The 27,468-nt window shown below is 42.8% G+C and overlaps 1 protein-coding gene across 2 annotated transcripts; it reads right to left on the bottom strand.

Moving 5' to 3' along the window:
* Positions 1–5,937: 5,937 nt before the first annotated feature.
* On the bottom strand, positions 5,938–22,035 carry si:dkey-177p2.6 (SERTA domain-containing protein). Of its 2 annotated transcripts, XM_021612247.3 has the most exons (3): positions 21,421–21,991; positions 20,170–20,305; positions 5,938–10,155 (listed from the first exon to the last, which is right to left on the bottom strand). In XM_021612247.3, the coding sequence occupies exons 2-3, from the start codon at positions 20,229–20,231 to the stop codon at positions 9,480–9,482; spliced, it is 738 nt and encodes a 245-aa protein (XP_021467922.1). In that variant the 5' UTR covers positions 20,232–20,305; positions 21,421–21,991; the 3' UTR covers positions 5,938–9,479. The 2 variants fall into 2 exon arrangements, with proteins under 2 accessions (XP_021467922.1, XP_021467921.1); XM_021612246.3 differs by lacking the exon at positions 20,170–20,305 and having other exon boundaries at positions 21,421–22,035.
* Positions 22,036–27,468: the final 5,433 nt, after the last annotated feature.

The raw sequence follows: 27,468 nt of genomic DNA, 5'->3' as shown, positions 1-27,468 counted from the left end.
ACCAGGCAGGTCCGAGATACTGTTGTGAATAAGTTTAAAGCCGGATTTGGATACAAAACGATTTCCCAAGCTTTAAACATCCCAAGGAGCACTGTGCAAGCGATAATATTGAAATGGAGGAGTATCAGACCACTGCAAATCTACCAAGACCTGGCCGTCCCTCTAAACTTTCAGCTCATACAAGGAGAAGACTGATCAGAGATGCAGCCAAGAGGCCCATGATCACTCTGGATGAACTGCAGAGATCTACAGCTGAGGTGGGAGACTCTGTCCATAGGACAACAATCAGTTGTATATTGCACAAATCTGGCCTTTATGGAAGAGTGGCAAGAAGAAAGCCATTTCTTAAAGATATCCATAAAAAGTGTTGTTTAAAGTTTGCCACAAGCCACCTGGGAGACACACCAAACATGTGGAAGAAGGTGCTCTGGTCAGATGAAACCAAAATTGAACTTTTTGGCAACAATGCAAAACGTTATGTTTGGCGTAAAAGCAACACAGCTGAACACACCATCCCCACTGTCAAACATGGTGGTGGCAGCATCATGGTTTGGGCCTGCTTTTCTTCAGCAGGGACAGGGAAGATGGTTAAAATTGATGGGAAGATGGATGGAGCCAAATACAGGACCATTCTGGAAGAAAACCTGATGGAGTCTGCAAAAGACCTGAGACTGGGATGGAGATTTGTCTTCCAACAAGACAATGATCCAAAACATAAAGCAAAATCTACAATGGAATGGTTCAAAAATAAACATATCCAGGTGTTAGAATGGCCAAGTCAAAGTCCAGACCTGAATCCAATCGAGAATCTGTGGAAAGAACTGAAAACTGCTGTTCACAAATGCTCATCCAACCTCACTGAGCTCGAGCTGTTTTGCAAGGAGGAATGGGAAAAATGTCAGTCTCTCGATGTGCAAAACTGATAGAGACATACCCCAAGCGACTTACAGCTGTAATCGCAGCAAAAGGTGGCGCTACAAAGTATTAACTTAAGGGGGCTGAATAATTTTGCACGCCCAATTTTTCAGTTTTTGATTTGTTAAAAAAGTTTGAAATATCTAATAAATGTTGTTCCACTTCATGATTGTGTCCCACTTGTTGTTGATTCTTCACAAAAAAATACAGTTTTATATCTTTATGTTTGAAGCCTGAAATGTGGCAAAAGGTCGCAAAGTTCAAGGGGGCCGAATACTTTCGCAAGGCACTGTACATAATATGACATTAGGAATGTCTTTATTCTTTTGGAACTTCTGTGAGTGTAATGTCTACTGTTAATTTTTATTGTTTATTTCACTTTTGTATATTATCTACTTCACTTGCTTTGGCAATGTTGACATGTGTTTCCCATGCCAATAAAGCCCCTTGAATTGAATTGACTCAAATATCACATTCATATCCACCACTGGAGGCTGATGAGGGGAGGATAGCTCATAATAATGTCCGGAATGGAGGGAATTGAATAGTATTAAACATGTATTTGATACCATTCCATTCACTCCCTTCCAGCCATTATGATGAGCCGTCCTCCCCTCAGCAGCCTCCAGTGATATCCGCTGTATACATGAATCGGAACAAAGTTGGTTACTGTTTCAGTCATGTCTTTGGTCATGTTCGCCTGGTCAAGTGAGTATTTCTGTCTGTAATAAAGCCCTTTTGTGCCCAGTCATGTGAAATCCATAGATTAGGGCCTACTGAATTTATTTACGTTGACTGATTTCCTTCTATGAACTGTAACTCAGTAAAATCTTTGAAAATGTTGAGTTTATATTTTTGTTCAGTATTGTTTTCGTCCTCATTGCCAAACTTCCTAAAGACCTTCAACTTTAAAACTCCTTTGCTTGTTAAACAATCATGTAACTAAGAAATTATCTGGAAATAGAAAGGCCTCTTTAGTGTCCTAAGTTAATTCAACAAAACCATAAAACAAATAACTTTCATGGTTTTGTTGAATAATCATGGCTGGTTAGAGATATCTGAAGTAATACGGTAGTGGCGAAGGATATCATTGCTACTTAACGCGGATCCAAGTTCTGTTTTGAGATCCACTAGCATAGGGTAGACTGTATGTTTCTGATTGGAACTGTGACAGCCTCTCCCTGCTTGGCTCGATGGGAAATGTAGTGATTTTGCCAAAACAGCCAGATATGTACACAGTCTTGTACCCTTACCATTTTTAAAACTGACTATTATATGTGTTGATTAAATCTGACTTGATTAATATAACGTGGAGCTCCTCCTCACCAGTCTATTGATTCCATCTCCATTTCAAAGTAGTCAGTTTTCTTTTTCTTTTGTGTTTGAAAAAAAGCGTAAAGCTAATATTGGTGGTTTACCACCACCTGCAGTGCTGGAGTCCTGATATTTTTTTGTGTGTCATTTTTTCATTGTAGCCACTGGTGGTGGTGATATAGCTTAAAGCCATTTACTAAACATAGGCAACGTAATTTGAAGAAAAAGACAATGCTCTGGTTATTGGCTGATCGCTCCCAACCCATTGGAATCCCCACCCAGTTGACCTGGCTGACGACACCTTTAGTCTACACATAAACTCAGCAAAAAAAAGAAACGTCCCTTTTTCAGGACCCTGTTTTTCAAATATAATTAGTAAAAATCCAAATAACTTCACAGATCTTCATTGTAAAGGGTTTAAACACAGTTTCCCATGCTTGTTCAATGAACCATAAACAATTAATGAACATTAAGACACTAACAGCTTACAGACAGTAGGAAATTAAGGACACAGTTATGAAAACTTAGGACACTAAAGAGGCCTTTCTACTGACTTTGAAAAACACCAAAAGAAAGATGCCCAGGGTCCCTGCTCATCTGCGTGAACGTGCCTTAGGCATGCTGCAAGGAGGCATGAGGACTGCAGATGTGGCCAGGGTAATAAATTGCAAAGTCTGTACTGTGAGACGCCTAAGACAGCGCTACAGGGAGACAGGACAGACAGCTGATCGTCCTCGCAGTGGCAGACCACGTGTAACAGCACCTGCACAGGATCGGTACATCCAAACATCACAACTGCGGGACAGGTACAGGATGACAACAACAACTGCAAGAGTTACACCAGGAACACACAATCCCTCCATCTGTGCTCAGACTGTCCACAATAGGCAGAGAGGCTGGACTGAGGGCATGTTGGCCTGTTGTAAGACAGGTCGTCACCAGACATCACTGGCAACAACGTTGCCTATGGGCACAAACCCACCGTCGCTGGACCAGACAGGACTGGCAAAAACTACTCTTCACTGACGAGTCGTGGTTTTGTCTCACCATGGGGTGATGGTCGGATTCGCGTTTATCATTGAAGGAATGAGTGTTTCACCGAGGCCTGTACTCTGGATCGAGATCGATTTGGAGGTGGAGGGTCCGTCATGGTCTGGGGCGGTGTGTTACAGCATCATCGGACTGAGCTTGTCATTGCGGGCGCACTCTCAATGCTGTGCGTTACAGGGAAGATATCCTCCTCCCTCATGTAGTACCCTTCCTGCAGGCTCATCCTGACATGACCCTCCAGCATGACAATGCCACCAGCCATACTGCTCGTTCTGTACGTGATTTCCTGCAAGACAGGAATGTCAGTGTTCTGCCATGGCCAGCAAAGAGCCTGGATCTCAATCCCATTGAGCACGTCTGGGACCTGTTAGATCGGAGGGTGAGTGTTAGGGCCATTCCCCCCAGAAATGTCCGGGAACTTGCAGGTGCCTTGGTGGGAGAGTGGGGTAACATCTCACAGCAAGAACTGGCACATTTGGTGCAGTCCATGAGTAGGAGATACACTGCAGTACTTAATGCAGCTGGTGCCCACACCAGATACTGACTGTTACTTTTGATTTTGACCCCCTCCCCCCCTTTGTTCAGGGACACATTAATCCGTTTCTGTTAGTCAAATGTCTGTGGAACTTGTTCAGTTTATGTCTCAGTTGTTGAATCTTGTTTTGTTCATACAAATATTTACACGTTTAGTTTGCTGAAAATAAACGCAGTTGACAGTGAGAGGACATTTCTTTTTTTTGCTGAGTTTAGTAGGTTAACATTATCACCTCTTCCAAGCATGCTCAATCAATGCAACAGGACACACCCTACCAACAAGAGACACCTGTCAGCCTGTCAGCAAACAGTTTTGGTTCCCTAAAATGTTCAAAGCCATTTTATTAACCTCAAATAAAAGCTGACATTTTGTACATTTGCCTCATATTCATCATCTGATCTCATATCTAAACTAATGGAGTACAGAGCCAAAGCACTGTGATTGCTTCACTGTGAGCACAGTATTGCTTATTTAACTTGAGGAGGGAAACGTTTAGTAGAAATACCAAGCTGTAGTTGGAATACCTTAATTAAGATGCATATTTTCCTGGCAAAATAAGCTTTTCATTCTTTTTAATCTTGATGTGTTGTGTGGACTGTGAGTAAGACTTCCATTTTCAACATGGAATTCATCCTGTCTTTTGCAAAGCAGCACATGTGGGATATTTTTAGGTTTTGGAGTTGCACAGTGTGGAATGTTTTGTAATTCAAGCTCTGCATGTTTGCATTTTGTCCACTAGGTTGTGCTGTGGGGTTATATGTAATTGTCTGTGGTAGTAATGAAACACGAGTCACCATGATGATTCTCGTCATTATTAATGTGTGTGTTATGTGTTGTGTATGCTAGAGATTGAACGTTGAGTGCGATTATGCTCTATGCTACCTTGGACTTCCCTACACTAAGGAAAAAAAAGGGTTATTTGCTGAGGTATAGGGTTCTACCAAGAACTGTTTTGATCTGAAGACACCTTTTTGGGAGACCAAAGTTCTTTGTTGTTTTTTTAGGCAAGAAGGGTTGTACATAGAACCCATCTGAATTTGAATATTCCTTTTTGTCATTTCCTTTCTTTTAAATAGTGCCTGAGCATTAGTGTTTAAACTTTAACAGGAGTTGAGGTTTAGCAAGATAGGTGTGTGTTTTAAACTTTCCCTATATTGGAATATTTGTACATCTGGCATTCCCTTAATTAATAATTGTACATTTACCGTACTGCTAATATTTATTCATTTCAAATCAGTGCTTTCTGTGATATCATTGAGCAGAGAGTACAATAGAAAGGGGTCTGAGGCTGCTTTTAAACAGGCAGACCACAAAAGAAATCTGAACTCGAGAGGCTGCGGTGGCCCTCGCCTTTTGGGGGCCCTAAGCGAAATTGTGTTACGTTCATAAACGTTTTTTAGGAAGAACCCTCCTCCATAGAAGTTCTAGGTTCAACCTTCTGCAAAGGGTTCTTCAGAGAACCTAAAATGGCGCTTCCTCAGTGGCAGAGAGAGTCCGAGGGGAGGTTGAATCCAGATGCAGCTTTTCCCCTTAACCGTCAGCCATGGTTTCTACCTCTGAGGGCTTCCTCTGCACAGGGTGAGAGAGCCACCATAGAAAGTCATTTCGATACCTTTCCTGTCCATCAGCATATTCAACAGAATCTGCAATGTAGGATAAGATTTCATACTTCATTTAGGGAAATTAAGGTTGTGTAGAGAGATAAGATGCCTACTTAAATAGAATACATTCATTCAGCCACTCGGGAGCCCCAGCTGGATCAGCATCATGTATATGAACTAGACCTTTTGCATCCTTGCAAATATTGGCTTTATATATGCCAAGATGCTTTACAATCATTACAATACTCTCCTTATGATGAATTCCCTCCTTTTCTCAGTGCTTGCCTTTGATGAGGAAAACACTATTCCTGGTTTCATATTTGATTTAGATCAGACCACAAGGGGGCAGGCAGTCAGTCACTGACAAGTCTTGTTTTTCCCGTTGTTCTGGCTGGCCTAATGATGCCAGGAAACTCCTGTTCCATTATCTTTTGTATTTTTCCTGATAAAAAGCTGATCATAACAAGTGATAATAGCCAACTATTGCACTGCACTGATAGACAAATGAAGAAATCCAAGACATTCCTCTTTTGCATTTTATTCACTTACTGAATTGCTATAGTATTGCATAGAGTATAAAAACAAATGTTAGACATTTCTACTAAATATAGATCACCAACAAACACTCATATTGCACTTGGGACAAAAGTGATAATTCTGAAGCATTCTGGTTTTCAGTAGAACGTTTTTGAAAAAAACTTGACTCCAGAAGGGTCACTCACACAAGTGATAAAAACCCCAAATATGTAAGAGATGGACTCCACCTCATCCATTCTGTAATGCTCCAACTCTAGTAAGACCATTCCAAAAGTGAAGTGTTTGTCGACTTCTCAGTAATAAGAGTCCTGTCTAACAAATAAGATATTCGACATGGTTCTTTATCAAGAGAACTGTATTAGTTCACATTGGTTTGTCAACACCCTACAGAGTGCAACTCCTTGCAAACTGCAAAAAAGTCAATGGAACACTTAAGCTACTTGAAGATGTGCTATAACAGATCTTTATTTACGCCTTTCCATACTTAATTTTAAGCATTCTGACCTCTAGTTTAGGAGTCTGCCGAGTGAAAGTGGGATTGCAGTCCTTTCACGTTTGGTAAAAATCTCCAAAACATCTAAGAACCAGAGGGCTAGTGAGTTACATAACTGGCCAGAATATTACAGGCCATCACGTTAGCCTATTCCATTGCTCAATCCAGGGATATTGATTGGTTATACAAACGTACATGTACTGCCAATTTCATATTTTGGTTCAACTTCGCAAAGTTTCTGCAGGCTGAAAACAGTGTGAAAAGCTGCCAGTTTTACAACTGCCTGATCCATAGTAATCTTCATCTAGACTTTGTTAGAATCCCATCGTAGACACGAAAAGGTAGGCCCAGTTACATCTAAAATATCAATTTCTTCATGATCCATCACAAATATTTACAGACATGTTTTCACAATATTACTTCTTCGATGAAAATAAAATGGGTCCTGAACTCTGCTACAAAACCCCCAGACCAGTTACTTAAATAAATGCAATATATTATCTCAATGCAGTCATGAAAATAAACAATCACACAGGAAAATGTATAAATACAAATATGTACAAGAAAAAAAAGCTTACAAAGCTTAGAAATTCTCAACTCATTCGATGCACAGCTCTCAGCAGTGAGTACAGTGAGTAGGGAGGGCCCACTGAAGAATGTAGATGGTGTGATAAATAAGCCTCCTTGGTTTTATTGTACCATGTGTTATGATGTTCAGGGTAGGCCGAGTCAGTCCTTAGGGTGGGGTCTGTGTGCAGTAGTGCTGGGGTTTTGGAAGGACGGGAGGGGTCTGTGTGTCAACGGCAGAGCATCGACACCAGGGACTTGTTTACTTTGAGAGCTTCACCACAGAGTGCCGGGAGCCTGTGTCCCAATCTCTCATCTAAAAATCAGCCTATTTCAGAATATGTGGATCAGTGCAGACAAGATCATTCCGTTTTGGTTATATGATCCATGATAAATTGTGGATACGGATGGATATACGGTGTTGAACAAACGGACAACAGAAGATGTCAAATTGTGCAAACTCTGGGTTATAAACAGTGAAAAGAGCCAAGGAAGGGGACACATACCACAGTGAGAAAAGGAACTGCATCTAGCTGCTTACATTTGTTATTCACTTTCATACAGGCTGACAAAGCCCCTCCCCCTAAGCATTCTTATTGGCTGACAGAAGAAGGGGGCCTCTTTTGGGGGACAGAGCTTGGCATACACAGAGACACACACATACCAGCTGTTGTGAAACTGTGTAGCCTTTTCCACAAGCAAGGGTCTCCACATGAGCTACTGCCCCTCCCCCTCTCTCCAGTCTCGGGTGAAAACAGCCTGGAAGCAATGCAGGACAGTCCCTCAGCACAGGTATGACCCTCAGACAGAAGGAGCTAAGAGTAAGTGGGGATGTACCATCAGTTGTGTAACCAAAGGGTTACACAACTCCTTTCACTACCTATACATGTAGGATCGTAATTTGCGCCAGTTTGCAACAGCAGAAAAATAATCCTGCGTCATCAAGAAATGTGAATTATAATTCATGGACATTTTTGTAGGGGTTGATACTTAAGGGAAAATCAGGTCTGAAATTCCAAAGTGGAAATTAAACTTCAGAAGCCATTTTAAACCCCAAATACAATACAAGTTTCCTGCATTGCAGGAAAGTTATCCTGAAACAGAGAGATCAAATTAAGATCCTACATCTGTATCCATGACTTGCATTTTCTTGGGAGTAGAGTCCAACCCCGCAGTCTGTTGTAAGAGAAAAGGCAATTCCGAGAGAACATTCCGAGAGAACAAATGTTGGATGAGGATTCTACCGGATGGCTGACAGTTTCACTCAACATTAGGACACCGTAGTCTCGACCATAGCGTGAGGCACCGACATCCAAGGTCTGCTTTTTTGCAGTGTCAGTCTTTGGCGAGGGGAGTGTGAAGGGTTAAAAGCAGATGTGCCCACACCTGGCAGAATGGCTTCTTTTCAGGACTGAGTATCACATCAAAAATAAATTACTTAGAGAAATAACTCACAGGTTGTCGCCTTTTCATAGGCTAGTGTCCATGTGCGGGTCCACAGTGGGCAGTTCCACCATCACCAGTCTTCATCCTCCGTTATAGGCACTATGTTCTTTAGAGGGATACGACAGCATCTGTATTTTTCTTTCTTACAACCGTTAGTGGGGGGGCAAATACATAGTACTCAAATTGTACAGTTCTTCAATGAGACAAACCACTAAATGCTGAAATGCATGCATTTTCTATTCTAGTGTAACAAAATCACACGGATCATTCCAAGTAATCAACGCAATATCCTCAAAACAAATATTCATCAAAATCTAGTGCTGATTCTTTTGTTGTCCGCTACCATCTGATTAAAATGACCAAAATGGATGGACAAGGCATCAGTGTAACATGGAATTATCGGCTATGTTTTGAGATTCATATCGGCAGGAAGGCATTCTTTCTGGTGTTAAAAATCTGCATTATTGACAATCACCAGTTTTCTATGTTAAAGGAACAAGACCAATCGAAATACAAAATGAGTAAAGCGGCGAGTTCATGAATCTCTTTGAATAGTGAGACAGAGCTCTTAGTTTTAGAGAGGTAGTGAGTATTGATTAAGTCCTATCTCATTAATTATTGATAAATGATTGTAATGCTCCAGAAATACTTAATGGAATCCACCCCCAATGTTCTTTTCTTCACCTTGTTCCACAGGTTGTCATTCCTCCCCCCGCGAAGAATGCACTGGTGAATAACAATCCCGTATAAATATGTCTCAATGGTAATACTTGTGTTTCTTGCTTTAAGTCCCTGCATATTCATTTAATCTTGCTATAGAAAAAAAGATGGCCTTAGCGGGCCACCAAAAATGTGCATTATCATACAGTAGAAGTGTATCAGGCAGGTATCCATCAGTCTTTTTGTATAAATATAACAAGTTCTTTGTATGAAAATAGAGACATAAAAAAATCAAGTCATTCTTTCCACCCCCAGCTCATAAAATGCTGGGTAGTTGTGACTACGACGTGGCGCCAATCAGTCAAGAGCGTACCAGGATCTCCATGATGTGGTCGAGGTCGTTGAGACACATCTGCAGAGTACTGCTGGAGGTGGAGAATGCCTTGAGGTTATAGTCATTCCCCAAGGAGGCTCCGCTGCTCCCTCTAGGAGGGGGGCAGGCCAGAACAGAGAAGTCTGACGGGTCGTACATGGATGTGTCAATGTCCTCAAAAATGTCGTCCAGCTGCAGGTCCGTCAGGTAGCTGGTGGAGTTGGTGATTTCAAAGGATCCAAACAGCAGATCCTGCGACTTGCCGCCATCCTCCGACCCCGTTCCCTTGGGGAGCTCTGTGCAGGTTGACTGTGCGTCGTTGTCGTCTTCACACAGCAGTGAGGATGAGAGTGCGGCCACTGGGGTGGAGGGACGGTCCGAGGGCACAGGCGGCAGATCCGGGGAGTGGCGCGGTGTGGCGGGGGCTGGAGGGGGGGACTCCAGATGCAGGCCTCCCTCCTGCCTCATCTCCTGTTGAATCTGTCGCAGAGTGTTAGCCAGCAACACCGAGCGGTGCAGGCTGGGTTCAGCTCGGCGCTGGCAACTCTGGAGTTTATCCAGGCACAGGTCCAGCACCAGCTGCCTCTGCTGGGGGTAGGGCAGGTCCAGCATCTGATCCTCACAGTCATTAAGCTTACGTTTCACCCCACGGCCCACCATGTACCTGTGGAGGGAAAAGGAAGAAAGGATGTTAGACCAGAGAAGAGGAAGCGCTCCCCTTTTCCTGCTTCAGGAACAATTCAACTAAGCAGAACAGACCCAGCTGCTAATGCAATGATGCCTACAGGAGAGCCACCTCTTAAGCAGACTGAAATTGTGACAATTTTTCCCCCAATGGTCTTTGGCTTGAGTGGGACATCTTTATTTATCCACCATCTTTGGTTAGACAGTCCACTGAGGTAAAACAATAACTAACGAAATTACAGTTAATGAAAACGTACACTTAATCCAGTATGAACTAAAATAAAAAATCTAATTCTACAGTACAACAGCATGTCAAATGTAAAACTAACAATGACTCAATAATCCATGCCGTCTGGGATCGCTATAAAGTCCAAAAGTTAAGGGCGGCGTTATAAAGTGGTCTGTCAGAACTATAACAATGTCAATTAACTTTTAATCCGTCGGTCTGCATATTTCAAGACAAAGCATGAGGGTGCAGTGAGATACCCAATGGGTTTGACAATAATTCTCTCAAACTTAAAAAAAACAACACTTAAATACAGGAAAATCAAAACAATCCTTAATTTGACAACGGAAAGGTCAAATGCTTTATCTAAAATGTTGAAAGTGTGTGGGTGACGGAGAGAAACAAAATGGTGCAATTTGAGGCCATGTGGCAGAGAGTGATGCAGGCGCTGGAGATGGGATTGTGAGCATGTGGGTCTGAACAGATGTGATGTCGTAGATGTTTGTGTGCGTTTTGTAGTGTTTGAATATATTATTTTTCATACAACAAAAAGAGCTGGAGACTGCAACCATTGTTTTCAATTTGATCTACTCATGTTAGCATATGGCGATTCATGGACAGTCTTCATCTGAAAGTAAATCAGACCCCTTGACTTCCACTTTGTTAAGTACAGCCTTATTCTAAAATTGATTAAGTAGTGTTTTCCCCCCCTGAATTTACACACAATACCCCATAATGACAAAGTAAAAACAGGTTTTTAGAAATGTTTGCAAATATGTATTTTGCTCCGTTCATCTTTCCCCTCAATCCTGACTAGTCTCACCGTCCCTGATTGATTGAATATATAATTGAAATCACATTTACACAAGTATCCAGACCCTTTACTCAGTACTTCGTTGAACCTTTGGCAGCGATTACAGCCTCGATTCTTCTTGGGTATGATGCTACAAGCTTGGCACACCCGTATTAGAGAAGTTTCTCCCATTCTGCTCTGCAGATCCACTCAAGCTCTGTCAAAGTGGGATGGGGCGTCGCTGCACAGCTATTTTCAGGTCTATAACAGATGTTCGATCGGGTTCTAGTCCCGGCTGGATGGGAGACTCAAAGACTCCTGTGTTGTCTTGGCTGTGTGCTTAGGGTCGTTGTCCTGTTGGAAGAAACCTTCACCCCAGTCTGAGGTCCTGAGAACTCTGGAGCAGGTTTTCAACAAGGATCTCTGTACTTTGCTCCATTCATCTTTCCCCTCGATCCTGACTAGTCTCCCATTCCCTGAAAAACATAACCACACCATAATGCTGCCACCACCATGCTTCACCGTAGGGATGGTGACAGGTTTCCTCCAGACGTGACACTTGGCATACAGACCAAAAAGAGATCTTGGTTTTAGCAGACCAGAGAATCTTGTTTCTCATGGTCTAATAGTCTTTTAGGTGCCTTTTGACACTCCAAGCGGGTTGTCATGTGCATTTTACTAAGGAATGGGACTTCAGTCTGGCCACTACCATACAGGCCTGATTTGTGGAGTGTTGCAGAGATGGTTGTCCTGGAAGGTTCTGCCATCTCCACAGAGGAACTGTCAGAGTGACCATTGGGTTCTTGGCAGCATCATGGTTTGGGCCTGCTTTTCTTCCGCAGGGACAGGGAAGATGGTTAAAATTGATGGGAAAAATGGATGGAGCCAAATACAGGACCATTCTGGAAGACTCCTGATGGAGTCTGCAAAAGACCTGAGACTGGGACGGAGATTTGTCTTCCAACAAGACAATGATCCAAAACATAAAGCAAAATCTACAATGGAATGGTTCAAAAATAAACATATCCAGGTGTTAGAATGGCCAAGTCAAAGTCCAGACCTGAATCCAATCGAGAATCTGTGGAAAGAACTGGAAGCTGCTGTTCACAAATGCTCTCCATCCACCCTCACTGAGCTCGAGCTGTTTTGCAAGGAGGAATGGGAAAAGATTTCAGTCTCTCGATGTGCAAAACTGATAGACATACCCCAAGCGACTTACAGCTGTAATCGCAGCAAAAGGTGGCGCTACAAAGTATTAACTTAAGGGGGCTGAATAATTTTGCACGCCCAAATTTTCAGTTTTTGATTTGTTAAAAAAGTTTGAAATATCCAATAAATGTCGTTCCACTTCATGATTGTGTCCCACTTGTTGTTGATTCTTCACAAAAAAATACAGTTTTATATCTTTATGTGGAAGCCTGAAATGTGGCAAAAGGTCGCAAAGTTCAAGGGGGCCGAATACTTTCGCAAGGCACTGTATATGGGGCTCTGGTGACAAAACGGATGGCACTGTGATAAACTGCATCTAATTTGCTGAGTAGAGTGTTGGAGGCTATTTTATAGATGACATAGCCGAAGTCGAGGATCGGTAGGATGGTCAGTTTTACGAAGGTATGTTTGGCAGCATGGGTAAAGGATGCTTTGTTGTGAAATAGGACACCGATTCTAGATTTAATTTTGGATTGGAGATGCTTAATGTGAGTCTGGAAGGAGAGGTTACAGTCTAACCAGACACCTAGGTATTTGCAGTAGTCCACATATTCTAAGTCAGAACCCTCCAGAGTAGTGCTTATGGATGGATGGGTAGGTGTGGGCAGCGATCGGTTGAAGAGCATGCATTTAGTTTTGCTTGCATTTAAGAGCAGTTGGAGGCCACAGAAGGAGAGTTGTACGGCATTGAAGCTCGTCTGGAGCGTCCAAAGAAGGGCCAGAAGTATACAGAATGGTGTCGTCTGCGTAGAGGTGGATCAGAGAATAACCAGCAGTGAGAGCGACATCATTGATGTATACAGAGAAAAGAGTCGGCCCGAGAATTGAACCCTGTGGCACCCCCATAGAGACTGCCAGAGGTCCGGACAACAGGCCCTCCAATTTGACACACTGAACTCTATCAGAGAAGTAGTTGGTGAACCAGGAGAGGCAATCATTTGAGACACCAAGACTGTTGAGCCTGCCAATAAGAATATGGTGATTGACAGAGTCAATGAATACGGCTGCACAGTAATGTCTCTTATCGATGGCGGTTATGATATCATTTAGGACCTTGAGCATGGCGGAGGTGCACCCATGACCAGCTCTGAAACCAGATTGCATAGCGGAGAAGGTACGGTGGGATTCGAAATGGTCGGTAATCTGGATTTGGGTGAAGGAGAAATGGGGGTGGCTTGGGCGAGTTGCTGTGGGGAGTGCATGGCTGTTGACTGGGGTAGGGGTAGGCAGGTGGAAAGCATGGCCAGCCGTAGAAAAATGCTTATTAAAATTCTCTATTATAGTGGATTTATAGGTGGTGACAGTGTTTCCTAACCTCAGTGCAGTGGGCAGCTGGGAGACGCTCTTATTCTCCATGGACTTTAGTGTCCTAGAACTTTACGTTTGTGCTACAGGATGCACATTTCTGCTTGAAAAAGCTAGCCTTGGCTTTCCTAACTGTCATCATAAGGTATTGTGTGTAGATTATTTTTTTGAGCAGTGCATGTTAAATTAAGGGAACACTTAAACAACACAATGTAACTCCAAGTCAATCACACTTCTGTGAAATCAAACTGTCCACTTAGGAAGCAACACTGATTGACAATAGATTTCACATGCGGTTGTGCAAATGGAATAGACAACAGGTGGAAATTATAGGCAATTAGCAAGACATCCCCCAATAAAGGAGTGGTTCTGCAGGTGATAACCACTTCTCAGTTCCTATGCTTCCTGGCTGATGTTTTGGTCACTTTTGAATGCTGGTGGTGCTTTCACTCTAGTGGTAGCATGAGACGGAGTCTACAACCCACACAAGTGGCTCAGGTAGTGCAGCTCATCCAGGATGGCACATCAATGCGAGCTGTGGCAAGAAGGTTTGCTGTGTCTGTCAGCGTAGTTTCCAGAGCATGGAGGCGCTACCAGGAGACAGGCCAGTACATCAGGAGACATGGAGGAGGCTGTAGGAGGGCAACAACCCAACAGCAGGACCGCCACCTCCGCCTTTGTGCAAGGAGGAGCAGGAGGAGCACTGCCAGAGCCCTGCAAAATGACCTCCAGCAAGCCACAAATGTGCATGTGTCTGCTCAAACGGTCAGAAACAGACTTACATGAGGGTGGTATGAGGGCCTGACGTCCACAGGTGGAGGTTGTGCTTACAGCCCAACACCGTGCAAGACGTTTGGCATTTGCCAGAGAACACCAAGTTTGGCAAATTCGCCACTGGCGCCCTGTGCTCTTCACAGATGAAAGCAGGTTCACACTGAGCACGTGACAGACGTGACAGAGTCTGGAGACGCCGTGGAGAACGTTCTGCTGCCTGCAACATCCTCCAGCAAGACCGGTTTGGCGGTGGGTCAGTCATGGTGTGGGGTGGCATTTCTTTGGGGGGCCGCACAGCCCTCCATGTGCTTGCCAGAGGTAGTCTGAATGCCATTAGGTACCAAGATGAGATCCTCAGACCCCTTGTGAGACCATATGCTGGTGCGGTTGGCCCTGGATTCCTCCTAATGCAAGACAATGCTAGACCCCATGTGGCTGGAGTGTGTCAGCAGTTCCTGCAAGAGGAAGGCATTGATGCTAGGGACTGGCCCGCCCGTTCCCCAGACCTGAATCCAATTGAGCACATCTGGGACATCATGTCTCGCTCCATCCACCAACGTGGCGTTGCACCACAGACTGTCCAGGAGTTGGCGGATGCTTTAGGCCAGGTCTGGGAAGAGATCCCTCACCTCATCAGGTGTTGTAGGGAGGTCATACAGGCATGTGGAGGCCACACACTACTGAGCCTCATGTTGACTTGTTTTAAGGACATTACATCAAAGTTGGATCAGCCTGTAGTGTGGTTTTCCACTTTAATTTTGAGTGTGACTCCAAATCCAGACCTCCATGGGTTGATAAATTTGATTTCCATTGATAATGTGTGATTGTTGTCAGCACATTCAACTATGTAAAGAAAAAAGTAATTAATAAGAATATATTTCATTCAGATCTAGGATGTGTTATTTTAGTGTTCCCTTTATTTTTTTGAGCAGTGTATTTTAGAATACGGCTGTAAAGGAACCAAATGTGGAAAAGGAGGTCTGAATACTTTACGAATGCACTACTTTACAAATGTATATTTGTTGAAATCCTGTCCATTCCACAGGGTAGAGGGAAAAACCCTGTTGGCTGTCAGTGGTTGCTGCAGCATGAACGGGAGAGCTGTGGCGCTAGCTAGCGCTGCACGTAGGTCACATGGCCCGCTCCTCTCAGGGGAATGAGGCAGTGTTGGGAGTACGGTGCTAGAGACTTGCTAGTCACCATGGCAATCCATATCCATCTATCCTGTCCGAGTGTCAGCCCAAGAGCATGTCTGAGGACAGAGCACTGGATGACTGCGCTGTCCACATCATCACATCTCCTTTCACTCCATTTGCACAATGAGCAGAATCACCACACACCATACATAGGTTGGGTAAATGGCAGAAGTAAAACATAGGATATCCTACTGTCTGTACACTGTATAATAATTACATTAACTATTACAGGAGCTACCTCTGCAGTGATTCCGTAATCACAGCATGTAGCCAATATGATGAGCTCTCCGCTCTCTCTGTTCCTAGAGCACCGCCTCTCTTCCAATCAGTGTGTGGTGTTGGCGCTGAGTGGGTGTCGACAGGAAGCCGGGCTGCAGCAGCCTACTCCGTGCTGTAGGCGGTTCTGCATTCACAACTGATCCATCACTTGGATGTCTGGTTGCATGCAGACTCCGCAGGTCCCAGTGCACACTGGTCACTTCTACAGCAGAGGCAGCAGCAATGGGAATGAATGACTGAGGATAGTGTGGCAAGGAATGCCATTGCGCAACATAAGTATGCTCTTTTTAATAAAGTCAAGTTATAGTGAACTTAAAAGATGAATAACAAATGAAGAATAGCTGGTATTCAAATACATGTTATGTACTGCCGTCTTCTAATCTAAACGTATAATTTTCCACCTTCAGGTTGCTGTACTGTGCAGTGTTGCTTCAACTTGTGTGTGGAGGCAGTGGTCTAATTCCACGTCTGAGGTCGGTGGTTACATAACTGCATACGCCACCACAAAGAGCAGTGCTCCTTACAAACCTGCCCTATATGCTAGGTGTTCACAAAACAGTCATAGGCTGAAGAATGGATTATAGCTCTGTGCTTTTGAGGTATCTGAAAGACATAGGCTACACTGTAAACATGGGTGGTGAAACTGAAGTCTGCAGCCTGTGTCTGGCAGCAAAAAAGTATATAAATGGAACGAGTCCATCAAATCCTATCAATGTCGTCTGCCCAATTAATTAAAACCTGTAATTTATGCAGTGAAAACAAGCCGGAGAAAGGCAGCATCCCAGTGTGGATTACACCCAAACTCCTGGGTGATAAATGCGATGTTAACTGGACCGCTAACTTGTTCCAACATATGTATCAAATTTGAAAAGCAAAAAAAAATTCCCTAGCACTACACTGTTGTAACGTGGATTTTCATTTGCAGATAAAAACCTGTGGCTTGGATTCCGAGCAAAGCAATAGCTAGCTGTGCCTCTCATATGTAAGCAGTTGAGGCAGTGAGCTATTCTTTATACAGGGCCTCTGTATAAAGCCAGTTTCACCACAGCCTACTTACCATGGCAACAGTGCCGGATGAGAGGCCAGAGCTAGAGACCGAGACTACACTGGATTGTGCACAAATGATGCATAGGCCTAGATTCAGAGAGAGGACTTTTGGAGCGGAGATATTGGCAGTGCAGCATCAGGGAATTTTAAGTAAACCCATCACAGTTCAGCGTTCTGAAAATATAACGGGACATAAGGATATCCTCTAAACCATTTGTAAACTCATACCACAGAGGGACAAATGTCCGCAGGTTTACTCCTCCCTTGTACTTGATTGATGAATCAGTAAGGAACTCCCCTCACCTGGTTGTCTAAGTCCTAATTGAAAGGGAAAACTAAAAAGCATCAGACACTACGCCCTCCATGGAATGAGTTTGACACCCCTACTCTGAGCCCTTCATTTTATTCCGTTGCAGACTTTGGCCAAATGACGAAATGCTTCTTTCTTATTATAATTTTTTGCTCCTGTGCTGACTGTGTTCTGGACGGTGTTAACCTAACGTAGCAGTCGTAAAAACCTGAAACTACACTGAACAAAAATAAAAACACAACATGGAACAATTTCAATGATTTTACTGAGTTACAGTTCATATAAGGAAATTGGTTAATTTAAATAAATTCATTAGGTCCTAATCTATGGATTTCACGACTGAGAATACAAAAATTAATCTGTTGGTCACAGATACAGTACCTTAAAAAAGGTAGGGGCATGGATCAGAAAACCCATCAGTATCTGACGTGACCACCATTTCCCTCATGCAGCGCAACATTTCCTTCGCATAGAGTTGACCAGGCAGTTGATTGTGGCCTGTGGAATGTTGTTCCACTCCTCTTCAATGGCTGTAAGAAGTTGCTGGATATTGGCGGGAACTGGAACACTTGTCGTACACGTCGATCCAGAGCACCCCAAACATGCTCAATGGGTGACATGTCTGTAAGTGTGCAGGTCATGGAAGAACTGACATTTTCAGCTTCCAGAAATTGTGTACAAATCCATGAGACGGGCCCGTGCATTATTATGCTGAAATATGAGGGGATGGCGGCAGATTAATGGCACGACAATGGGCCTCAAGGTCTTGTCACGGTATCTCTGTGTACTCAAATTGACATTGATAAAACAAATTGTTTGTCATCCGTAGCTTATGCATGCCCATACCATAACCCCACCACGGGGCACTGTTCACAACTTTGATATCAGCAAACCGCTCGCCCACACGTGGTCTGTGGTTGTGAAGCCAGTTGGATATACTGCCAAATTATCTAAAACATTGGAGGCGGCTTATGATAGAGAAATGAACATTTGATTCTCTGGCAACAATTCCAATGGACATTCCTACAGTCAGCATGTCAAAGCAGATATGCTGACGAACAGGGAAGTAAACAAATTTGTGCACAAAATTTTAGAGAAATAAGCTTTTTGTGCACATTAAACATTTCTGGGATATTTCATTTCAGCTCATGAAACACAGGACCAACACTTTACATGTGACATTTATACTTGTGTTCAGTGTAGATCCCCTACATACTTGTATTGACAAGAAAATAAAAACATCCAGGGAGGTTCTCTTCTGCACGGTTCAACCAATCCAGTAAATGTGGAGGAGGAGTTAAGATGGAGTTTCGCCTTGTTTATCATCCAAAAGAGGAAGTAGCATCACAGGCTCTTTCCATTTCCCCTGAAAACCGGATGTTCCGGTTGTTGGGGACTCGGCAGAAACTAGGACCTTGTAGACCAGCGTTTCCCCAAACTCTGTCCTGGGGACCCCAAGGGGTGCATGTATGGTTGTTGCCCTAGCAGCACACAGCTGATTCAAGTTATCAAAGCTTGATGATTAGTTGAGTCAGCTGTAAAGTGCCAGTGCAAAAACCAAAACAAGCAGCCCCTGTGGTCCCCAGGACGAGAATGGGAAACCATGTTGTAGACCCTGGCTGTTGAAGAAAAGATTCAAAGGATTCAGTGTGGACAGGTAAACTAGCAACTAAATATAGTAAATCAAATCCAATTTTATTGGTCTCGTAGACAGTGTATTTTTCAGTTATCGCAGGTGCAGAGAAATGCTTAAGTTCCTAGCTCCAGTAATACCTAACATGTAAATCCCCAAAAGAAAAACAAATGAACAAACAGAAATATTAGAACAAGCAACGTCAGTCAGGAATATAAATATGTATATAATGGTGTGTACAGACATTATATGAATAGAAAAGGTGTGTATAGCAGTAGTTATATCAGATGAGCCATGACTAGAATACAGTATACACATATATGAAGTGAGTAAAACACAGTATGTAAACATTATTAAAGTGACCATTGTTCAATGACTATGTACATAGACTGCTTCCCTAAGGTATAGGTTGAGTACTGGGTGGTAGTCGGCTAGTAACAGTGACTAAAGATTTGATAATAGTTTTTGCCAGGGAGTTGATACACGACTGACAGTTCCACTCTCCTTAAATACTTTGATTTTCATTGAGGTAAATTTGTGAACTGCGGGGGGGACGAGTAGGGGCTGTAGAGGCCGGAATGCTACCCAGGCAGGGGAATCATGTGCGCTAAAGGGCACGACTGTCCCAAGCTTTATGGTACTTCCAAACAAGAAAGAATTATGGAGTGGGAAAACCCAGCCAAGCGAGTCAACTCAATAGTTTTCAATAAGCTAATAAATTGGGAGGACATAAGATTGAGTTAAAATGTGGAATTTCGTCAGAAAATGTGGAATGGTTGTAACTTGACGCAACAACGGACCAGTCAGCCAATTGAAAACGGAGAACAGCGTCTCTTGCCTCTTTTCTGCCCACTCTATGGATTTCCCTGCGTCGGTGGCACATGAGTGAAGTCACGATTCTACACACGCACTCCCCCTCTCAGCCCTGGAGGCAACAGAGAGAGCGAGGAGGGGTAGGCTGTGGGCAAAAGTGGGAGGAGAAAGAGTAGAAACGAGGAAGTGCAGTGCGGATAATGGCCGGGGAGAGGAAGGGAAGAGGCGGAGACAACTATTGATAAGCAGAGTAGGATCAGAGTAATGAACAGTTAAGCGGACAGACCGCTCTGGCGGAAGTCTTTATATGGACAGATTTGTCACTGGGTGGCGGAACCACCCTGACGAAATGAGTCATGTTCATTAGATAACAGATTAGTCACTCTTCCAGACACGGAGAAGTCCTCACCTACTGATTTCATTGGGGTTGAGCATGTAGATCCAGTCGAGGGGGAACTGACACTGCAACATCCTACCTACATTCTGAAGTGTCTGAGGAAATCACACACATTTGTGGCATGACCACTCTCCTCCTTGTAAATAACCTGGAGAAGATGTAACATATAATTGTCAAAAGTCGTTGATAATTGCTTGGTTTTATACATCATTAAGGACACTCATGACACATGATGCTCACAGATTCTGAGTGTCGAAATAGAGCAAAACCATACCCATTAATTGTAGTCTCCTTTCAGAAAGGCCACTTCACTAGTACAGAGACCTCTTATTACTGACACGCACAAGTCATGTGTGAATAACTGTAGAGGCTTTTTTGCATAATGCTGCATCTTTGCTAAATAAGATATATTCTGTGCGGGTCCTGTATAACACCTCTTGCGTCAAGTCAGAGACAACATAGTGTAGAGAAGAAACCTAAATTCCATTTCGCCAAATCAAAATTGGATGACTAATAAAACATATTGGCTATGATTATTTGCACGTGTCAGACATAACGCACCAGCAGGCAGAAATGCAAAACCATTATGTTGAAGTGGCTCGATCTAGCTAGATAACTCCACATTTCAGATGTGTCGGCCAACGTTGCTTGCTGGCGCTACCCCAGTTGACTAGCTAGTCAAGTTGATCCCACATTACACAGCAGCAGCGCACACGAACTCCGTGAACTAACGTCAACGTTAGTTGTGAAAACGCAACAATCGCCTTGTCCGTTTCATAAATGGCAAATACATTAAGAACCGATTAACATAACTAAGAATTCGCTCAAATTATAGTAACAGAGGCTAGCAATTTTGTTGCAAATTATCGATTCAAACAATGTTCGTTTTGGTTCACGATACAGCTCGCGCTAATGTTAGTTACCTATGGTCGACGAGATGTGGTTAGTTACCTAGCTACTGTTAGTGAATTTAGCTAGGTTTAGTTATTCGATCAATGTTTCAGGTATAGATAGGATATTTACTTGGCATTGGCATGTCTAAATCATATGTTTAAAGTTGTCTTGTGGAGGAAAATGAGAGGAAGTGCACAGTAGCAGGCTAACTTGGCTAAAGACAAGTGGCTAGCTAACTATGCTAACATTAGCTAGGTTAGTTATGAAGTTTGTGGCAGAGCTAAACTGAGTTTTTTTTTTACATTTACGAACATTAACAAATGGTGTACTAAACCAAGTCAATTGTATTGATTGGATAAAGTATATTACCTTGACGAAGGGAGGGCATTTCCATGTTGTTCAGGTCCTTTCACGGCACAGTCCACATCCAAACGACACATTGTTGAGGCAGTTCGAATTCTGCTTTTTCTTCTCACCGACGTCTCGTAGGATACAATATCCCGTTGGCCCATATCATGTTGTGTTGTACTAACTATCTAGTTCAATTTCTCGCCACAGCAAAGTAGGAAAACTGTGACAGACTGCTAAGAACTAAAAATACATCTAGCTAGCAAGAAATATACTGTTAGCTATGCTAACAGGCCTTATTATAAAATCCTCTGACTTTGAAAGTCGAAATATGCTTGCCAAAAGTATGGCCATTCCTGGACAAACTACTCTATTGCAAGCATCGAACTAGCTATTAGCTAACTGAAGAACTACCGTTCAAAACTTTGGCTACAACATTGTAGAACCTACCCGAAAGAGGCTCAGCTGATTGACGGTCGTCAGGTGGGAGAACCTTGATTGGTCGAATGAAATTTCAGGCCCACCTAGTAACTACGTCTGATTGGCAGAGTACACTTCCCCCCACTCCTGCCACAACCTTCTCGTTCTAATTAGCCGCCTTGCTCTCACATACTGGAAACGTGACCGAACGAAAGTACTGTACTAGCTGAAGAAGACGATTCAAATGTCATTTACGTTTTTGGCACAAAATAGTAGCGATGAGCAAGATTGAGGACAAATGTGTAATGTATTTGCCAATCTAAGGTTTTGAATCATTTTCACTTTTCCAGAATACAGTATCCTGCAGCCTAGCCAGGTGCAATCCACAAGAAATGCATGCTCACATAACCAGTAGTGGCCAGGGAAAAGGTACGGGGATGGGTAATGAGTACATCGTGTAAAGCGTTGTTCAGCATCAAAAACCTGACCTACGGTGCCCTCCAATAATATTTATTGTCACCCTTGGTAAATATGAGCAACAAGGGCTGTGAAAAACATGTCTTTTTTGTTTATCCTCTTGGTCTTTCATTCAAAATATTCACAACAATTTCATCTTTAATTGAAGTAAAATGATTGGAAAAAATACATGTGAAATAAATATTTTTCTCCTTGAAACGTGTGCCACAATTATTGGCACCCCCATAAATTATTATGAGTAAAATCTAACTGAAGTATATTCCCATTCATATTTTATGTTTTTAAGTTCACCTGAGTGATTAGCGGTAAGCAATGATTTCCTGTTTCACTGGGGTATAAATATGAGGTGACACACAGGCCAAGTTCCCAAAGTAATCCATCACTATGAATACAGAATACAGTAATGATGTTTGACAAAAGGTTGCTGAGCTGCGCAAATCAGGAAATGGCCTTAAGAAAATAGCTCAACGGTTGAAAATGCACATTTCCACTATCAGGACAATAATTAAGAAGTTTAAAGCAACTGGAGATGTTAACAATCGGCCTGGAAGAGGACGTGTGTCTATATTGACCCCATGCACAGTGAGGAGGATGGTTCGAGTGGCCAAAACATCTCCAGGGATCACAACCGGAGAATTGCAGACATTAGTTGGGTCTTGGGGTCAGAAAGTCTCCAAAACTACGATCAGATGCCACCAACATAACCACAAGTTGTTTGGGAGGGTTGCCATAAAAAAAGCCTTTGCTGTCATCAAACAACAAACTCAAGCTCCTACAGTTTGCCAAACGTTACTGGAATTTTTAATGGGACCGGGTTCTATGGTCAGATTAGACCAAAATAGAGCTTTTTGGAAACAAACATCAGAGGTGGGTTTGACGTAGATAGAAAGATAGCCATGCAGAAAAGTCCCTCAACCCAACTGAAGTATAGTGGTGGATATTTGAAGTTGTGGCTGTGTTTTTCTTCCAAAGGCCCTGGACAACTTTTTAGGATACATGGTATCATGGACTCCATCAAGTACCAGCAGATATTAAATCAAAACCTGACTGCCTCAGCTAGGAAGCTTAAACTGGGCCGTGGTTGGATCTTCCAGCATGACAATGATCCAAATACACTCCAAAATCAACACAAAAAATGGTTCCCTGACCACAATATCAAGGTTTTGCCATTGCCATCCCAGTCCCCTGACATAAACCCCATAAGAAACCTGTGGGATGAGCTGAAGAGGAGAGTTCACAAGTGTGGACCTCGGAATCTGAAGGATCTGGAGAGATTCTGTATGGAGGAATGGTCTCAGATCCCTTGCCATGTGTTCTCCAACCTCATTACGCATTATAGGAGAAGATTCAGACCTGTTATCTTGGCAAAGGGAGGTTGTAAAGGGGTGCGAATAATTGTGGCACACATATATTTGAGAATAATATTTGTTTTATGATAAGAATACATTTTTTCTTTCAATTATTTTACTTTAATTGAAGGTTAGAGTTTTGTAAATATTTTGAATGAAAGACCAAGAGGATAAACAATATTTTATTTTTCCACAGCCTGTTTTGCTCATATTTACCAAGGGTGCCAATATTAGTGGAGGGCATTGTAGGTACAAACAAAAATATAGCCAACCTATGTCAAGGAGAAAGAAGAAGTGCCTTTAGGCGTAGGGGGTCCGGTCTTACGGTCCGGGACGATCAAGCTCTAAAGCATGAAACCAATTATACACTGATCAAAAATATAAACGCAACATGTAAAGTGTTGGTCCTATATTTCATGAGCTTAAATAAAACATCCCAGAAATGTTCCATAACCACAAAAAGCTTATTTCTCTCAAATGTTGTGAACATATTTGTCTACATCCCTATTAGTGAGCATTTATCCGTTGCCAAGATAATTAATTAACCTGACAGGTGTAACATATCAAGAAGCTGATTTAACAGCATGATCATTACACAGGTGCACCTTTTGCTTGGGACAATAAAAGCCCACTCAAAAATGTGCAGTTTTGTCACACAACACAATGCCACAGATGTCTAAAGTTTTGAGGTAGCATGCAATTGGCATGCTAACAGCAGGAATGTCCACCAGAGCTGTTGCCAGAGAATTTATTTCTCTACCATAAGCCGCCTCCAACATCGTTTTAGAGATGTTAGCAGCACGTCCATCCTGCCTCACCTCATGATAATGCTCGGCCCCATGTTAAAGGGATCTGTATATAATTCATGGAAGCTGAAAATGTCCCAGTTCTTCCATGGTCTGCATACTTACAGATATGTTTTTGAGCATGTTTGAGATGCTCTGGATTGACGTGTACGACAGCGTGTTCCAGGTCCCGCCAATGTCCTGAAACTTGCACAGCCATTGAAGAGGAGTGGGACAACATTCCACAGGACACAATCAACAGCCTGATCAACTCTATGCGAAGGAGATGTGTCACACTGCATGAGGCAAATGGTGGACACCAAATACTGACTGGTTTTCTGAAAAATGACCCTACCTTTTCTTTAAGGTACTGTATCTGAGACCAACAGATGCGTATCTGTATTCACAGTCATGTGAAATCCATAGATTAGGGCTTAATGAATATATTTCAATTGACTGATTTCCTTAAATGAACATGAACTCGGTAAAATCATTGAAATTCTTACATGTTGCGTTTATATTATTGACCAAAGAAAAGCACATCAATAATCTGACTGCTGATAGGTACTTATCACAGATGGAGGCCGTTTCTACTTGTAAAATCACAGTGGGCAGTGATCAACAACGGAGAGAGGACTTGACAACACGCTCTGGTTGGAAATGGCAGCGAGTAGTGTGGACAAAATGGAGGAAATGGAGAAAAGGTTGGAGAAAGACATAGGTGAAGTCAAACTAGCCCGGGTCATTGGAAAAGGTAAATATTTTGTGGTAGCCAGGTTCAGCAAGGGAAGATTCTTCAAATGGAAAAGCTTAACGGGAAGAAGATTAAAAGCCCTGGTGCTTATGCTAGGTTGAGGGGAGTCATTACTGGGGTCCCAATATCTATGTCCATAGATGATATTAAAGAAAATGTGAAGGGAGGCAGAGGGATTGAGGCCAAAATGATGATCAGTAGGAAAGAGGGTCAAAAAAGTGAAAGCTTATCAGTGCTGCTGAGGGTTGAGAAGGTTTTGCCTGTGAAAGTACAGATGGTATTCCTTAGTTTCAATGTCATAGCATTTGTCCCTTCCCCATTACAGTGTTTTAAATGCCAAAGAATGGGACATGTAGCTGTCCAGCGGGGGCTGGTGCTTCTGCTGCTCCTGTACTAAGTGGACCTACTGCCGGGGCTGGTGCTTCTGCTGCTCCTGTACTAAGTGGACCTACTGCCAGGGCTGGTGCTTCTGCTGCTCCTGTACTAAGTGGACCTACTGCCGGGGCTGGTGCTTCTGCTGCTCCTGTACTAAGTGGACCTACTGCCGGGGCTGGTGCTTCTGCTGCTCCTGTACTAAGTGGACCTACTGCCAGGGCTGGTGCTTCTGCTGCTCCTGTACTAAGTGGACCTACTGCTGGGGCTGGTGCTTCTGCTGCTCCTGTACTAAGTGGACCTACAGCCGGAGCTGGTGCTTCTACTGCTCCTGTACTAAGTGGACCTACTGCCGGGGCTGGTCCTTCTGCTGATCCTGGCATGGTTTAGAGACCTGTTCAGAAATCTTGTGATCATGAATGTGCTGTGTCAAAGGATACTGATAGTGAATAAAGTTAACTTCATGGCTTTCATTGGTAAGATTATCCACATGACTCAGGTTGTGGAAAGAGGAAATGCCAGGTTAAAGGTTATAGGTTATAGTGGTAACAGATGTTACTGTTCAAATGGTTGTTGACATGCTGAATAATCCTAAAGGTAGATTGTTTCCGCATGATATACAGTAGATAAAGTTGAATGGACTGGGGGTCTTGGAAGTGTTTGGTAGAAATGAGTAGGGAGTATTATGATTTAAAAATAAAGTATTATAATACTCCCTATAATACATGAAATTGTGCAATCGCCAATATACCATAGTAGAAGAAGTGGCCAACAACTTGACTTTGAGACAATAAGAGAGCATGAACCTCCCCTTGGGGAAGCTGACAGGAGTGACAAGGAAAAGGAAACAAGAAGGCTAATCCACCCTCATCATCAGAATTGTTCTAACTAAACATTTTTTTCTAGAGCAAGTCTTTAAATGTTTTACCTCTAGCTAAGGAGTTTTGTGCTTGAAGAATGATTAGCTTTGATAATGCTCATTATAGCTTATTAGTTAGCTAATGTTAGCTTGCTAACTGAGCAAGGCAGTGACACATGCACTTAATATAAAATGAATGGGGTGGTAAGTGCAGCACAATGCACACAACACGAAATGCTTTACCAAACTAGCTATCTGGTCACTGTAGCTAGTAACATTATATGCCTGGAGCCGGTCCTTATCCTCACTGACTCTTGTTTTAAGTCACGTCCTCGTTCGAGGCATAGACCTAACGGCACAGTCATGAATAATCTTGGACTGATTCATGTAAATGTCAGAAGTAAGATTTAGAAATGTTATTGTATTGTACCTCTGGCTTCTCAAACCAACGCAGATCTTTCGATTATTGCTGAATCTTAGCAAATAGAAGTCTATGCCGAATTCTGATGTGTCTCTCTGACTGGTTATAATATACAGTATTTCGATCTGACAGAGGTGGGGGTGTCGCCTTATTTGTAAAGAGCAATTTAAATGTTCTGTGTCCCTCTCCACCTCTGTCCCTAAGCAATTTGAATGCCTAATCCTAAATGTGGGTCTTGGTAATTATGCCCCATTGACACTAGTGGGAATTTATGGCCCTCCCTCTGCTCCAGCTTGTTCTCAAAACAAATTGTTTGAATTACTGTCTGACCATGCTATGTATGAATTATTAATATTGGGTGATCTTAATCTGGATTGGTTAATGCCAGGATTAGATTGGCTGAAAGGTATTTGTACAGCTAAATCTAACTCGCCTCAACTTTAAACACCCTGAAAAATCTACTAATTTAGATATTATTCTAACAAATGCCCCTCATAGGTATACTGCCAATGGAATTTTTGCTAATGAGCTCAGTGACCACTGTCCCATTGACTGCATAAGAGATGCTAAACGTAATTTTGCTTGGGCTAAGGTTAGATTGACTGATACTATGTCTGACTAGCAGTCTTTCA

The sequence above is a fragment of the Oncorhynchus mykiss genome, chromosome 8, assembly GCF_057628025.1.
Source record: "Oncorhynchus mykiss isolate SJ-2025 chromosome 8, ASM5762802v1, whole genome shotgun sequence".
NCBI classification, from domain to species: domain Eukaryota; kingdom Metazoa; phylum Chordata; class Actinopteri; order Salmoniformes; family Salmonidae; genus Oncorhynchus; species Oncorhynchus mykiss.
The sequence above is the reverse complement of the archived record's forward strand: the minus strand, read 5'-3'. Positions and strand labels throughout refer to the sequence as shown.

What these genes read in the sequence shown, in the direction of transcription:
- si:dkey-177p2.6 (XM_021612246.3), bottom strand. Translation starts at nt 21,563, where the DNA reads ATGGGCCAACGGGATATTGTATCCTACGAGACGTCGGTGAGAAGAAAA. An exon ending in AATGCCCTCCCTTCGTCAAG is followed by an intron (nt 10,156 to 21,420) that starts GTAATATACTTT and finishes TTCCCTCCACAG; the next exon opens with GTACATGGTGGGCCGTGGGG.